Below are 13,192 nucleotides of genomic sequence, written 5' to 3'. Positions count from 1 at the left end.
TTGACCGTTTGTTCAGTTATACAAATTAAATTAATACTAGCAGTGAGGAAAAAAATTCCTTATAAATTTGTGATTTATCAGAAAGCACAAAAAAAAAAAAATCAGTCTAATTAGTCTGTGCATTTCTTCCATCCCCAGTTAGATGAATACTGCCTGAAAACTACTTATTACCAATGATGAACTCTGTTGCTATCACTTCACTTAAGTAAGAATGTAATCCATTGTAGAAGGCTTTCTTGTTGCCCTTTAGAGCTTCTCAAATTTCCTGAAGTATTGTGTGTTATGCTTACCTTCTTGAAAGAAAGAAAAGCTTCTTAGTATATAAATTTGTTTCTTTGTCAACAAACTAATTTCTGTGTCTTTTGAAACTGTACCTTGTCCCTTGCCCAGCTCAATCCATAAAGCATGAACAGTTGTACTGTCACAACTGAGAGCATGACACGATTAGAGGAACTGTGGATAGAAAGGAAGGAGTTGAGGTCACTTGATCCATGTTTGCTGCAGAGTGAAATGCTTGTGAAATTGCACTATAACTACTTTTGTTAACAATATAAATGTAGAAAAGCCAGAAGATTCTTGGCTTAGTTTCTCAGCATGCAATATAGATAAAGATTTGCTAACCATACTTCTGCTTGATAATCTTCACATATGTGGCATAGTCAATATTATATTTTTATCGTCTTATGTGGAATTAAAATATGGGAGTTTGTTTACATGCACATTAGGCCCTAGAGGCTGATGATGCTACCTCATTAGCGCTAGCACAGGTGTTTGTGGCCCAAGGTCACTTTTGAGCTATTTCAGAGTCCCTGTTGAGAACTATTCAGTCTGACTTTTCAACTTGTTTGTTCAAATTTTAGCATACAAACCTACAGTGTTCTGTTGAACAGAGATGGTATTTTAGCATGTTGTAATTTAACACAAACAAGCTGGAAAGTGTTATCTCCCGGAAATTAAGAATTCCACATGACTGAATGGAAAAACTCGTCCTCCTTTGAAAGGAACTCTTTGTGTGAACGTTGGAATGAACACTTGAAATAATTGAATGAACTGTTTGTATGATGATTGTTCCTTTTGCTATTCCTGGCTGGAACGGCCACTCCCAAGAATAGTGGTGGCACCTGTAGTACTCACCTGCTTCCTCTTCAACTGCTCCGTGAGAGAGGGAGGTATAAAGCACAAGCCTAACACGTGACTCTGCTGTTGTCTTCATGAGAGGATGCTTTGGGTGGTTATGAGAATTTCTTGGCTATGTTCCTGTTGACCCTGTAACTTGTAGCTTACAGTCTATCTAGACTTATATTTTTCAAGCCATGGGAATTGTGAATGTGTGTGTGGGTCTCAGCTCTTGGGAAGTATTTATAGTGTTGAAACATTGGTTGAGTCTGACAGACATAAACTATCCAGGTTGCTGTACCTTGTGATGTAGTTACTTTCCTTCAGCCATGTGAATGACCAGTTTCTCATTTAGCTCAATTCATAATTCACTTGATGGTATCACTCCTATAAGAATATTTTTAAGTTTGTACTCTTAGGTATTTAGAGTGTTTTAAAGTATTTTAATGGGGTATTTTTAAGCAGGAACAAGAAATGGCTTATGCATAGTTGCTGTTTCTCATTTTTTGTTGTTAGCTGTGTTCTCAGTAACATTGCAGACAAAAAAACCCAAAACCCTTGATTGTTCATTGATCGTGGTTATTTTTCAGTCCTGGTAGGTCTGTACTGCTTGCACAAGTGATGACACTATCTTTTCAGCTGTAGGCTCCTCTGACTTTCAGAACTAGTTTATTGAAGTACTTGAAAATGAACACACCTGATACTGAAAAAGATAACTCTCTGTACCTGTCCTGTTTGAATTGAGTGTGCCCAGTGGTGTAGCTCCTTGGCACAGGACGTTGTGGATGCTAAAAATTTCCATGGGGCTCAAGGGGAAGTGCTACAAGAGCATGTCTCATTTTTGTTTCCCAAGATATTTATTAATGCTGTACACATGAGCTTGAACAGGAAGATGTCAAAGTTCTTGTGTTTTGAGACTTTGTCCACTTAAAACAAGAAGCAAAATAATATCTCAAAGATTATTAAGTTCATGCTGTCTAATATCTTTTATTTCAAAGGTTGCTGGTACGCAGGTGTATGACTGGAGTCTTCAGGGATATATTGCTGTAGAATCTCTTTGGAAGGATAATCCTAAGAAGAAATCTGGGAAAAAAGGTGATAAGGTAAGAAGTCAGAGGAGCTTGATTTCTGAATTTACCACTGCATTTTCAAAGAATATACGAACAGTAGTGGGTTTTTTCCACTCTGACTTTTATTTCTGAAGACAAAGTTTTCATTCTGTCTTTCTAAGCTGTGGAAAAATACTGAGCTTATTTCAAGTTAAACTTTCAGAAATGCTTTAGTATATAATCTACCAAGTGTTTAATATGAAAGTTGCTAGTAGGGTGATTGGAATGCTAGGGATCAAGGCTCTTACAGTCTTGATTATTTAAAAATGGATTGTTTTTTTTAAAAATTTAATTTGACAAACTTCGTCTTAAAAATCTAAAATAACTTATTTTTCACTACATACCTTCTCTTTCAAAGACAGAAAAATAGAATCTTGTTTCCAATTTATTCCCTTTTCCTCTGGATGTTCATGAATATTTGCTCTAGCATGGTGATGTCATTGTGTACTGCTCTATTAATCTTTACTATGTAATCATAAAAGCAGCAGTTTATAGGGATATACAATTCTTGGGGATTTAGTCGAAGATAACTAGCTGTGTGGTTGAATACTTAATAGCCCTATTGTAAGAAACTTTCATTTAATCGGTTCTTATCAAGAAGACTGCCAATAAAAATTGAGTTTTTTTGAATCTGCTTTGAACTAAGCATCCTGGTGAGATGCCAAGCACAGTCATTGCTGAAAGTTTCTATTTTCTAGATTTCTCATTGTTAAATACTATAAGAGGGGTCAGACTAACATTAACATACATGATTTTTTTTTTTTTTGTCATCTTTATTTTCTGTTCTACAAGTCACTTTTTTTTTTGATCTTGTACTACTGTTCTGTGTTATGCTAAGCAGACTGATGTCTTGCCTCAGAGATGCCTGCATCTGATGACAGAGCAAATGCTAACATAATGGCTTTGTTTACCAGAGTTTGGCAAGCACTGAGGTTTCTTTAAAACAGCGTTTTTGGATTAACATTGCTAATACAACTAAGTGAATGTCTTCATACTATTTTCAGCGTCAGAATGGAGCAGCTTTCCTTATTCCCCCTACAGAGCAGCTTTCCCTAATCCCCCAGCAGAGCATCAGTGATACAGTATGATTTCCTTGTGTACTTCACCAGAGAAGGGAAGCCTTTTTTTCCAGCACTCCTCTGGTCCATGCTTATACAATATGGCCATTTTAAGGCATTTGTACGTTTCGTTACTTTAAATCTCAATATATCAGCAAATGTGCTCTTCCATGGTTAATTTATAGTCATCAAAGTAGTTGCACTATATTTAAGTCATATTATTCAGTCATGAATTAATTTATCCGTGGTTTTAGTTTTTGTATTGGTATCTAACTTCGCTTATATGTTTGTGTGTGTTAAAGCAGTGTATATTAAGACTTTATATTATTTTATATATATATATATAAAAATACAAAAGGTATATTATATTTCTATATAAATCCACAGACCGGTTGTGGTTGGAAGGGTCCTCTGGAGGTCATCTGGTCCAACCACCCTACTAAAGCAGGGCCACCTACAGCTGGTTGCCTAAAACAGACAAGGATGCAGACTCCACAGCCTCTCTGGGCACCCTCACGGTGAAAAAGTGTTTCCTGATGTTCAGAGGGAGCTTCCTGTGTTTCAGTTTGTGCCCATGGCCTCTGGTCCCGTCACTGGGCACTGCTGAAATGAGCCTGTCTCTGTCCTCTGTGCACCTTCCCTCCAGGTGTTCACATACATTGTTGAGATCCCCCCTGAGCCTTGTCTTCTCCAGGGTGATTAGTCCTGGCTCTCTTAGCCTTTTCTCATAGGGCGTCCCCTGTGCACCTTCCCTCCAGGTGTTTACATACATTGTTGAGATCCCCCCTGGGCCTTCTCTTCTCTGGGGTGATTAGTCCCGGCTCTCTCAGCCTTTTCTCATAGGGCATAATTCAGTCTCTTAGTCATCTCAGTGGTGCTTCACTGGATTCTGTCTGGTAAATATATATTATACTGGGGAACCCACAACTGGACGCAGTACTTTATCTGTAGAGTTGGTCAAACGTGCTACTGGGGAACCCAGAACTGGACACAGTACTTTATCTGTAGAGTTGGTCAAACATGATACACAACTGTAGTGAATTGTAGGGTTTTAGTTTTTTATACCTGTAATTGTTTGTTTCTACAAATTGCTAGATACTATGAGTGGAGAGTAATGTCCAGTAGAGCAGTACACAGTGACATCATTATGTTCGAGCAAATATTCATAAATACTTGCTTCAGAAAAGTCCAAAATAAGATTCTGTTTTGCTGCTTCAAATGCATTTTGCATTCTACAGAATGCTAGCAAATTGCAAAATAAGTGCAGTGTGATTGATTAATGATATTAATTAGAAGATTAGAACTGACTTGATAAAGAAATGGGAACTTGTTTTAATGAGTCATTATGTTATGTAGTGTCTTGGTCATGGTTTAGAACCTGCCTGAAGCTTCTGGAGTTAAGTATCTTAATGATGTTTTTGTTTTTTATGGTCTAGACATTCTGTTACCCCCGGGAGCAAAGTTGTCTTTGAAGTTGTATCTCTCTAGTACAGATAAGCAAACTGACTTCTAGGAAATACATGTAGATGGCTCAGTGAAGCAGAGTGTAAGAGCCTGGAGAACTGTGTGTGTTGATTAAATGTGTGCCAGGGAGAGCCTGTAAGGCTTTTAGGGATTTTTTTTTTCTAACTGCTACTTAAAGAAATAAAGGTTCAGGTGTGTGGCATAGAGCTTCTGTGATTTTAAATTCACTTCTAAACTCACTGCATCTTTAATCCCTGATTTCTAAGTACCTATGCTTGTTCTGTTGATACAAACCCCTGCCCCAGCTGCAGATTGCTTTCCATCTCTTCTCATAGTTGTTTAATGTAGCCTTGGCAAAACTAACAGGTGATTTGAAAACAATTTTGAACCAGCAGAAAGTCTTGGTCTTTCACTGTGGACCTCCAGATTAAGCCATAGCTCACAAGTATGAGCTATAGTTCGTACTGGGTTGACAAGGATGTATGGCTTCTGGGTTGTTGTAAACAAGAAGTCCTATCTGACCAGAGCATGGTATTTTCAACCCAGAGGCCTAAGACCTAAGGGGGATAACCACTGAGAGACATGTTTTGGAGAGGCAATTGCCCTGCAGGTATGGGACTGAGTTCCCTGCGTAGGTCTAGGTGTGGGACTAGTTCCAAACAAGCTGGGTTGAAGAAATCCTCACGTGTCTTGTCAGTTGCTGAGTCTTAAGAGAGTGGAGACTTTAATCAGTGAGTGGAGACTTTACCCAGTGGATACTTGGCCATGGGCTCTTCTGTGAATGCACTTGTATAGGTGTTTGAATAAACAAAGGTTAGCTAATCCTACTGTACCTTTCCTAGAATCTAGGCTGCCAAACAGTATCTCAAAAAATAGGCAACATTAAAATATTTCAGAAAGACAAACTGACAGCATCAGTAAAAATTAGCTGAGCTTTTTATTTTATCGTGTTCCAGGCTTTCAAAGGGAAACATGTGGTTGTTATTGGAAGGCAAAAACTTTTGAAGCTTTCATCTTATTATAAGGCTTATTCAAGCACTTGCTACCTCAGCACAAAAACAAATGACATGCAAAATTGCAGAGGCCACTAAGTAAACACACTTCTTTCTCTTCCTCCTTGCGGAATCTTTAAATCACACCCCTTAGTTGCCAAAATATGTTCTTTGCACAAAGGAGTGAAATGCCATTGGATGGTTTCCTCTTAAAGTTCATCTGATTGATCAGATACTGTTAGTATTAACTGCTGCCATTGAACTTCATGGATTAGGCAAGATATAAAAATCTTGTGACTCAAATGAAGAAGCACTGTGCATTTGATGAAATTGCCTGCATTTCAGTGATCTCTTACCACTGGAGTATACAGTTCCTTTGGTTCCTTTGTCCTCTGAAGTTGTTAAAGAGAGGGTATTGTCTCCCCGTGTCTGGAGAAGCTGAACAGCAGTGGTAAAAAGTCACATGCTTTCAAAGTCATTAGAATGTGGACTGAGAAGTATCTCTAGTGGAAGGAGCCTGCTCTGAAACTTCTTTTTGGTGAAGCAGTATAAAATAAATAGTTGAGAAATTGAGGGGGTAGGGGTGGGTTTGTTCTTGTTTTTTGGTTTAGTTTTTTTGTGTTGGATTTTTTTTTTAAGACAGTGTTATGATGTTCTTATCAGGAAGTGGTCAGTCACAGTTAATAATTCACAAATTTGACAGAGCTGGAAGGGACCTCTAGAGATCATGTAGTCCAACTCCCCTGCTAAAGCAGGATTGCCCAGAGCTCATTACTCAGGACTGCATCCACGTGGGTCTTGAAGATCTGCAGAGAAGGGGACTCCACAACCTCCCTGGGCAGCCTGTCCCAGGGCTCTGTCACCCTCACCGTAAAGAAGTTCTTCCTCATTTTTGAGTGGAACTTCCTGTGTTCCAGCTTGTGCCCGTTGCCCGTTGTCCTCTCGCTGGAAACCACTAAAAAGAGTCCGGCTTCATCATCCTTCAACCTACCCTTTAGGAACTTGTAAACATAGATGAGGTCTCCCCTCAGCCTTCTCTTCTCCAGGCTAAAGAGTCCCAGCTCTTTGAACCTTTTCTCGTAAGGGAGGTGCTCTAATCCCTTAATCATCTCAGTTGCCCTACCCTGGACTCTCTCCAGTAGTTCCCTGTCTCTCTTGAACTGGGGAGCCCAGAACTGGATGCAGTATTCCAGTTGTGGCCTCACCAGTGCAGAGTAGAGGGGGAGAATGACCTCCCTCGACCTGCTGGCCACACTTCTCCCTGTGCAGCCCAGGATTCCATTGGCCCGCTTGTCGACAAGGGCACATTGCTGGCTCATGGCGATCCTACCATCCACCAGGGCTCCCAGATCCTTTTCCTCTGTAGTACTTCCCAGTAGATCCACCCCAACCTATATTGGTGCCTGGGGTTCTTCCTCCCCAGGTGCAGGACCTTACATTTGCCCTTGTAACCTCATTAGGTTCTTCTCTGCCCAGCTCTCCAGAAAACTTCAGCATTTTTTTATACATATAAGCACTGGTATGTTCCTAACATGAGATGTGAGAGGTGAAGTTTACCTGTAGAAAAACTTTTTTCAGTCTGTCTCTAATGCTGTGTGGTTACACTGGTGCGAAAAAGTACTTTTTGTTCATACAGATGATTAGATCCACCAAATCAGTGGCAACTTTTCCATCAAAAGAATTTCTGTTATAATTATTAGTTATGTTTTTGTTGGAGCTTTTACCGATACCAAAGTGTCATGGAAGAATATAAGTACTTCTAACTACCATATACTAAAATTGGCAAAGCATTCTATGATAGATTCTGTGGCTTCTGTCCTAATTTGATAGCCCTGTGAAAGAATTGGGTTGGTTTTGTTTATTTCTTTCTTATTGTCATACTAGGTAGCTGCATGCCAGATTCCTTAACTAGATTAACTAACTAATAGCTAGATTCCTTAACCAGTTAAGGCAAATATAAATGTTATTCTTGAGTTGTTTGTTACAGCAGATGTAACCCATTTTGTGAAACCATGCCAGAGCAAAAGATGTTATTTTTTTGTTGTTGTGACATTCACTCTAGCATTTTCTTGTTGCTACACAAAGGATTCTTGCAAATAGTCAAGCAGTATATGGGTGGCTCTTCTTGGCTTGTGTTAATTTGTTATGTTGCTCATAATTTGTTTGATAGTCATAGGTACCACAGCTGTGAATAGCTTCATGTTTGTGCAGCAGTATGTCATTAAAATAGATGTGGTATGTTAATTTTCTGAAGGTTTTATGAAACAAAAAGCTGTGCCAAATTGAGGTCATATCAACTGATATCTTAAGTTCTGCCAAGAAAGATGAATTCCAGGACCTTCTGCTGCTACATTTCAAAACACTGGGGCTGGAGCCCTTTGATACAGCAAGTCTGTCTGATAAGGTTTGGCATATGCAGTTTACAGTATAACATTCTGGTGTCCTGAAGCTGCCTTATTGAAGGGGGCAGCTCTTCAGGATGTCAGGATGAAAGCCCTTTGCTAAAACTATCCACGTACCTTATGTAAAGATCAGCGTTCACGATGTTTATTTCCAGAAGGATAAAACATTTTTCCTAAGAAGGGACAACAGGAGTAGTTATTCAGTTTCTGTATACTTTATCTCGATATAAAGTGCACAACTTTTGTACTACTTCACCCAGGTAGAGGAGATGGTAGAAGAAATGTAACCATCTTTTTGGGAGGCCAGGTGTATCTTAAGGGTTTTATCTTCTGAAAATCTTTTGCTCGCAAAAAGTAATTCCACAAAAATCAGTGGAATTAGTATTAGCATTTATATTATCAGGTTGTAAATCACAGAATCACAGAATGGTATTGGGTTGGAAGGGACCTCTGGAGATCATCTAGTCCAACCCCCCTGCCAAAGCAGGTCCACCTAGAGCAGGTTGCACAGGAGTGTGTCCAGGAGCGTTTTGAATGTCTCTGGAGAAGGAGGCTCCACCACCTCCATGGGCAGCCTATTCCAGTGCTCTGCCACCCTCAAAGTGAAGAAGTTCCTCCTCATGTTTAGATGAGGGGGAAGTGATAGTGAAATGGAAGATGTAGAGAGTCATACCCACTTATGCATTTTTTTAGAATGATGTGTTTGAAACCCTTTTGAGTAGCCTTAGGCGGCATCAAACTTTCATTCCTGGGGTTTTTCAATTATGAGGCTGATACCCTGCATTGCCTTCACTAGTCTTTGTGAGTAACTGGTCTCTATGCTTTGCTCAATAATACCATAGTTCATGCAAGATCATCTTTTTCTACATTTCTTCTGCATCTTTTTGCCTTCCAGTGCCTACAGAAGTATTGAACTAGCTGAACTGTTAAGCCAGTGAATTCCTGTTGCTTTTTTTTTTCCTTTTTCCATAGCAATCCCTCTTTAATACTGGATGAGTTTATCAGCGTTGATACCTGTCCTTAGGTCAGAGGGATGGACAGACCATAGCAGATTGAGGACTAAACTTAAGGACTGTGGTTTTCTATACTTTACAGAAAACTGCTTGAAGATTAGTATTTCAGAGCCCCAGTTTAATACATACCACCTGTAAGTTTATAACAATTAGCTTATAATTGCCATTCAGCTCATTTGATGTTTATTTTCATGAAATGCAGCCTTTTTGCCCTTCCTCTTCTGCCTCTGGTTTCAATACTTCCATAATTTGCAACTGTTACATTGTGCTGTAGCGTTATTAGCTCTCATACTCTCATACTATAATGACTTCATCTTCAAGTGTCAAGGGCATGTATTACGGCACCAAGTCCCTTAAACCCAGGTTTTGTTCCAGCCAGTGAGCTAATGTATACTAAACCACATAGAAATCCATTTTCTGCAATTAGTTCTCACTCTATCTTGCCTTTATACCACTCAAAGACTTTCGTTGTGTTTTCAGCTGTTCTGGGTTCTTTTTGTTCCCCCAACACTGAAAGGAGCACCCACTGTTTTTACTGAAGGGGCTAAAATGTGAAAAAACTGAACAGCACTAGAACTCTAAACACAGCCTCTTTTTCAGGTCTTGGTCCTTTCTTCATATGTCTGTTCTTTCTTATGTTAGTCCAATCGCTAATAAGATCTTGCAGAAAACTGATTTTTCTTTTTTTCTTGCTGTCTATTATTTAGTTGTTTAAACAACTAAAAAAAAAACTCTGAAGCTGTTTAAACAACAGCTTCAGAGATTGAGAGAAACTCTTGCAGCTTGTGTTTAGGATTTGCCTGGTTTTGTTGACAGAAACCATCTGTAACTTACCAGTACTATTAAATATTTAAATATACGTTTCTTACACATATAAAATATATAAATACTAAAAATATAGCTATATCTAGGTATTTTATTAATTGTTAGCTTGTAACAGAGTGCTTCCAAGGGCAAAGTCTGCCCAGCTTTGGGTACTTGTTTCCTGCACTTGCTCAGGACAAGCATCAAGGAAATTGTGGACCTGAATTTTCCTCGCCTGAAAGCTCTGGTGGAAGTCATGATGTCAGTGTGTTGACTGGGGAGCTTTGCCGTAAGCATCATGGATTGTGACCGTAGCAAACCTTAAATAGTGTCTTAAGAGGAGAGTTTTTAAGTCACTTGTGTTTTGAGCATCTTTTAAAACACAACATAAGCAGTTGAGAGATTCTTTCTACAGTTGGTGCTTGTAAGATACCTCTTCAGTAGCTTCTGAACAGACAAGCAAAAGTTTGGTCATCTGAACTAAAAGACAAACTTCTTCTTCTGACAGAAAATACTGTTCCCTGTCATACACTCTCCTCTTGTTGTCTGGCAGCAAGAACAACAACAGGGTAAAACTTGTAAAAATTATTACTTATCTTGGATTGGACCCTTAGTTTGGGCTGTGATGAATTTAAATGTCTTAGAGGTAGGAAAGACAGAATCTGCTCCACAAAAAGTTGAGCTTTTTAGGGTAACTTGAGTAATGTTTTTAAAAGTGCTTCATATTTCTGAGAGAGTTAAGTTCAAGCTCAGCTGAAAATCAAAGATGGAAAATAAGTTATTGATTGACTGGAGGAGGATGAGTAAAGTAAACCAGTGACATTCTCTTTATTCTCAGCAATAAATTGCAAACAAAAGAGGACAGAAGGAAAGATAAATTATTAATCTGTGAGCCCAGATGAGCTTTTGTTCTTCTTTTGCAGCTGTTGTTTTTTTCCTGGTGGCCAGACTTCACTTTTATTTTAAGAGTTTTCCATAAACATAAGAGAGGTGTATAGCTACTTGCCTTTGGAGTTAGAATTTCTAAGGCTAGGTGCCCGTGTAAGAGGGCCTGGCCGTTGCAAGGTGTTCTCAGAGGGAACAACAGAAACTAACTTCTGCATCAGACTAGGCTGTAATGTGAGAAAAGAAGCCACCCGACACTTGGCTTTTGGACATCTGTCCCTGGAGGGAAAATTTTCACAGAAATAATTGCATTTTTTTAAAAGTTTGTCTTTTTCGAATTGATGTATCAGTGTATCTCTGTTACATACTGGGAGCTAAGTCAGGGTGTCTTTTAACCACTCGTACTGAAAACCTTACAAAAAGCATTGTGTACAGTCCCTTTAGTTCCAATATTATTTTCTATTTCAAATAAAGATGTTTTTAAAAAAATGTTTTAATCCCATGGAATCCAGATGTATTGAACACTTTACTAATGAATGTTTTATGGAGATTTCTTATCAGCCATCTTTCAATTGAAACTGTCAGATGTGAAGAATGCTGCAAAATATTTCCCCTTAGAGCTCTGATGTGTGAATTCCTCTGGCCGCTCAGACATATTATGGAGTGGTTGTGTTGAGCCAGAAAGCAGAAAGACCGTCTTGAGTATGCCAGAAAGTAGAAAGACCATCTTGAATATGTGCCTGCTTCTAATTATGGGAAGGCATCATGGCACAGAGAAGGCCTGTCTTCTGGGTCATTGATCTACACACGTTTTTTGTTGCTGATCTGGTTTTGAGTGTGGCTAGAGGATCTTGACACTTTGTTGTAAAATTAGGTGTGTTTATGTCCTGTATTAGCTCAGATGACACCCTTTTCTTGCTACCTATATGACTGCTTGATCAGCCTCACTCAGGCTCACTATTTATGTGGGCATAGACAGTAGATGGAGTTAAAAGAATTTAGTAATTGCTAATTCAGCAAATGAGTTTGTGTGAGGAATGACAGTTTAGCAGTGGATTGGCTTAAATTAAGTAACTCAGACTTCATAGATCTCGTGAAGACAAGCCCTCTGATGAGATCTACTGAGCTCACAGAAACAAAGGAACTGAGCAAGACCCCTATTTTCCTGTACTTTTGTTTGTGTGTGTGTGTGTGTGTATGCACTGCTTTGGGTTCTTTTCCTCTTTTAGGACAAAAGAAAAAAAAAGCTTAGCTAGATGTTATTTGCTTTTTACAAGTTAAAACAAGCAAGTGGAAAAACATAGAATTCTCTGTGAACAATTTATTTTTAGTTCATTTGTTCAGGATTAAGTAATCCCCGAGATGAGGCATCATGAGTCAGATTATTCATTATAAATTGTAGTAAAATGTCGTAATTTACAGGTTCCTGTACAAGGGAATTACGGAGTAGATCATTATTTTGAAGTGGGTGTGGTTTGTGGATGGGATTTCCTGTAATGTATGAAATATCCGGGTAGTGATCAAAACAAAATGGGTTTTTGAAAGAAAGAATTAGCTTTTAAAGTTCTTGCCAGGCACATTTTGAATAAGAAATTTAAGAATTGTCTTAGTGGTTGAATCTTGATGTATTGAGTCCATATCTCCAGCAGAGCATATGCAGGCTCTCACAGACTCAGTGCCTTATCCATACTACTCAATTTGTGCTGGGACGTAAATTTGGCCCATCCTGTGAAATGGGTATGTTTTCCAGTCTCTTCTGGCTTTTCCTATTAGATTTGCAATCACATTTAAGTCGTATCGGTAAAATATCTTTTTAGAATAAAGAAAATGCCATTTAATTTTCATGTGTAAAATTTAACAATAATTGAGGCTGGGTGCCTTGATCATTCCATCCAGTCCCCTCTCAAAGCACAGGCAGCTTCAAACTTAGATTTGGTGGCACAGGCCTTGTGAGGTCAAGTGCTGATTATTTCCAAGGATGAAAATTCAAAAAGTTCTCTGGAAAACCTGTTCCAGTGCCTGACTAGTGGTGTGACATATTTCCTCCACCTCCCCCCAGCTTTAAATCTAACAGAAATTTGCTGTGCTCCTGTGTCCTTTTGGTGTGAACCCCTGAGAAGAGCCTTGCTCTTCCAAATATGTAAATGCCCATTAAGGAACTGTGGGTAGCAATTAGGTTCCCCCTTTGTCTGGGTCTACTCCAGGCTGAAGAGACCCACATCTCTCAGCCTGTCTTTGTATGTCGTGCACTTTGGTCCCCATGCCATATGTGTGGCCCTTTAAGTTTTTGGGGTTTTTTTTATATATTGATATCTATTTAGAACTATAATCAAATGCCTGTTCGTTATA

At 38.9% G+C, this 13,192-nt stretch overlaps 1 protein-coding gene across 3 annotated transcripts in view; it reads left to right on the top strand.

The window, feature by feature from the left end:
- The window catches only part of APOO (apolipoprotein O), a 37,029-nt gene that overhangs the window by 19,544 nt on the left and 4,293 nt on the right, over window positions 1-13,192 (top strand). For all 3 annotated transcript variants that reach the window (XM_014960409.1, XM_014960407.1, XM_014960406.1), the window contains exon 7: window positions 2,115-2,219. In XM_014960409.1, coding sequence (XP_014815895.1) covers window positions 2,115-2,219 — 105 coding nt within the window. The remainder of the gene's footprint in view (window positions 1-2,114; window positions 2,220-13,192) is intronic.

Source organism: Calidris pugnax, unplaced genomic scaffold (genome assembly GCF_001431845.1).
Source record: "Calidris pugnax isolate Ruff unplaced genomic scaffold, ASM143184v1 scaffold188, whole genome shotgun sequence".
Lineage (NCBI taxonomy): Eukaryota > Metazoa > Chordata > Aves > Charadriiformes > Scolopacidae > Calidris > Calidris pugnax.
Note: the sequence above shows the minus strand (reverse complement) of the source record. Positions and strands in the feature narration are given on the sequence as shown.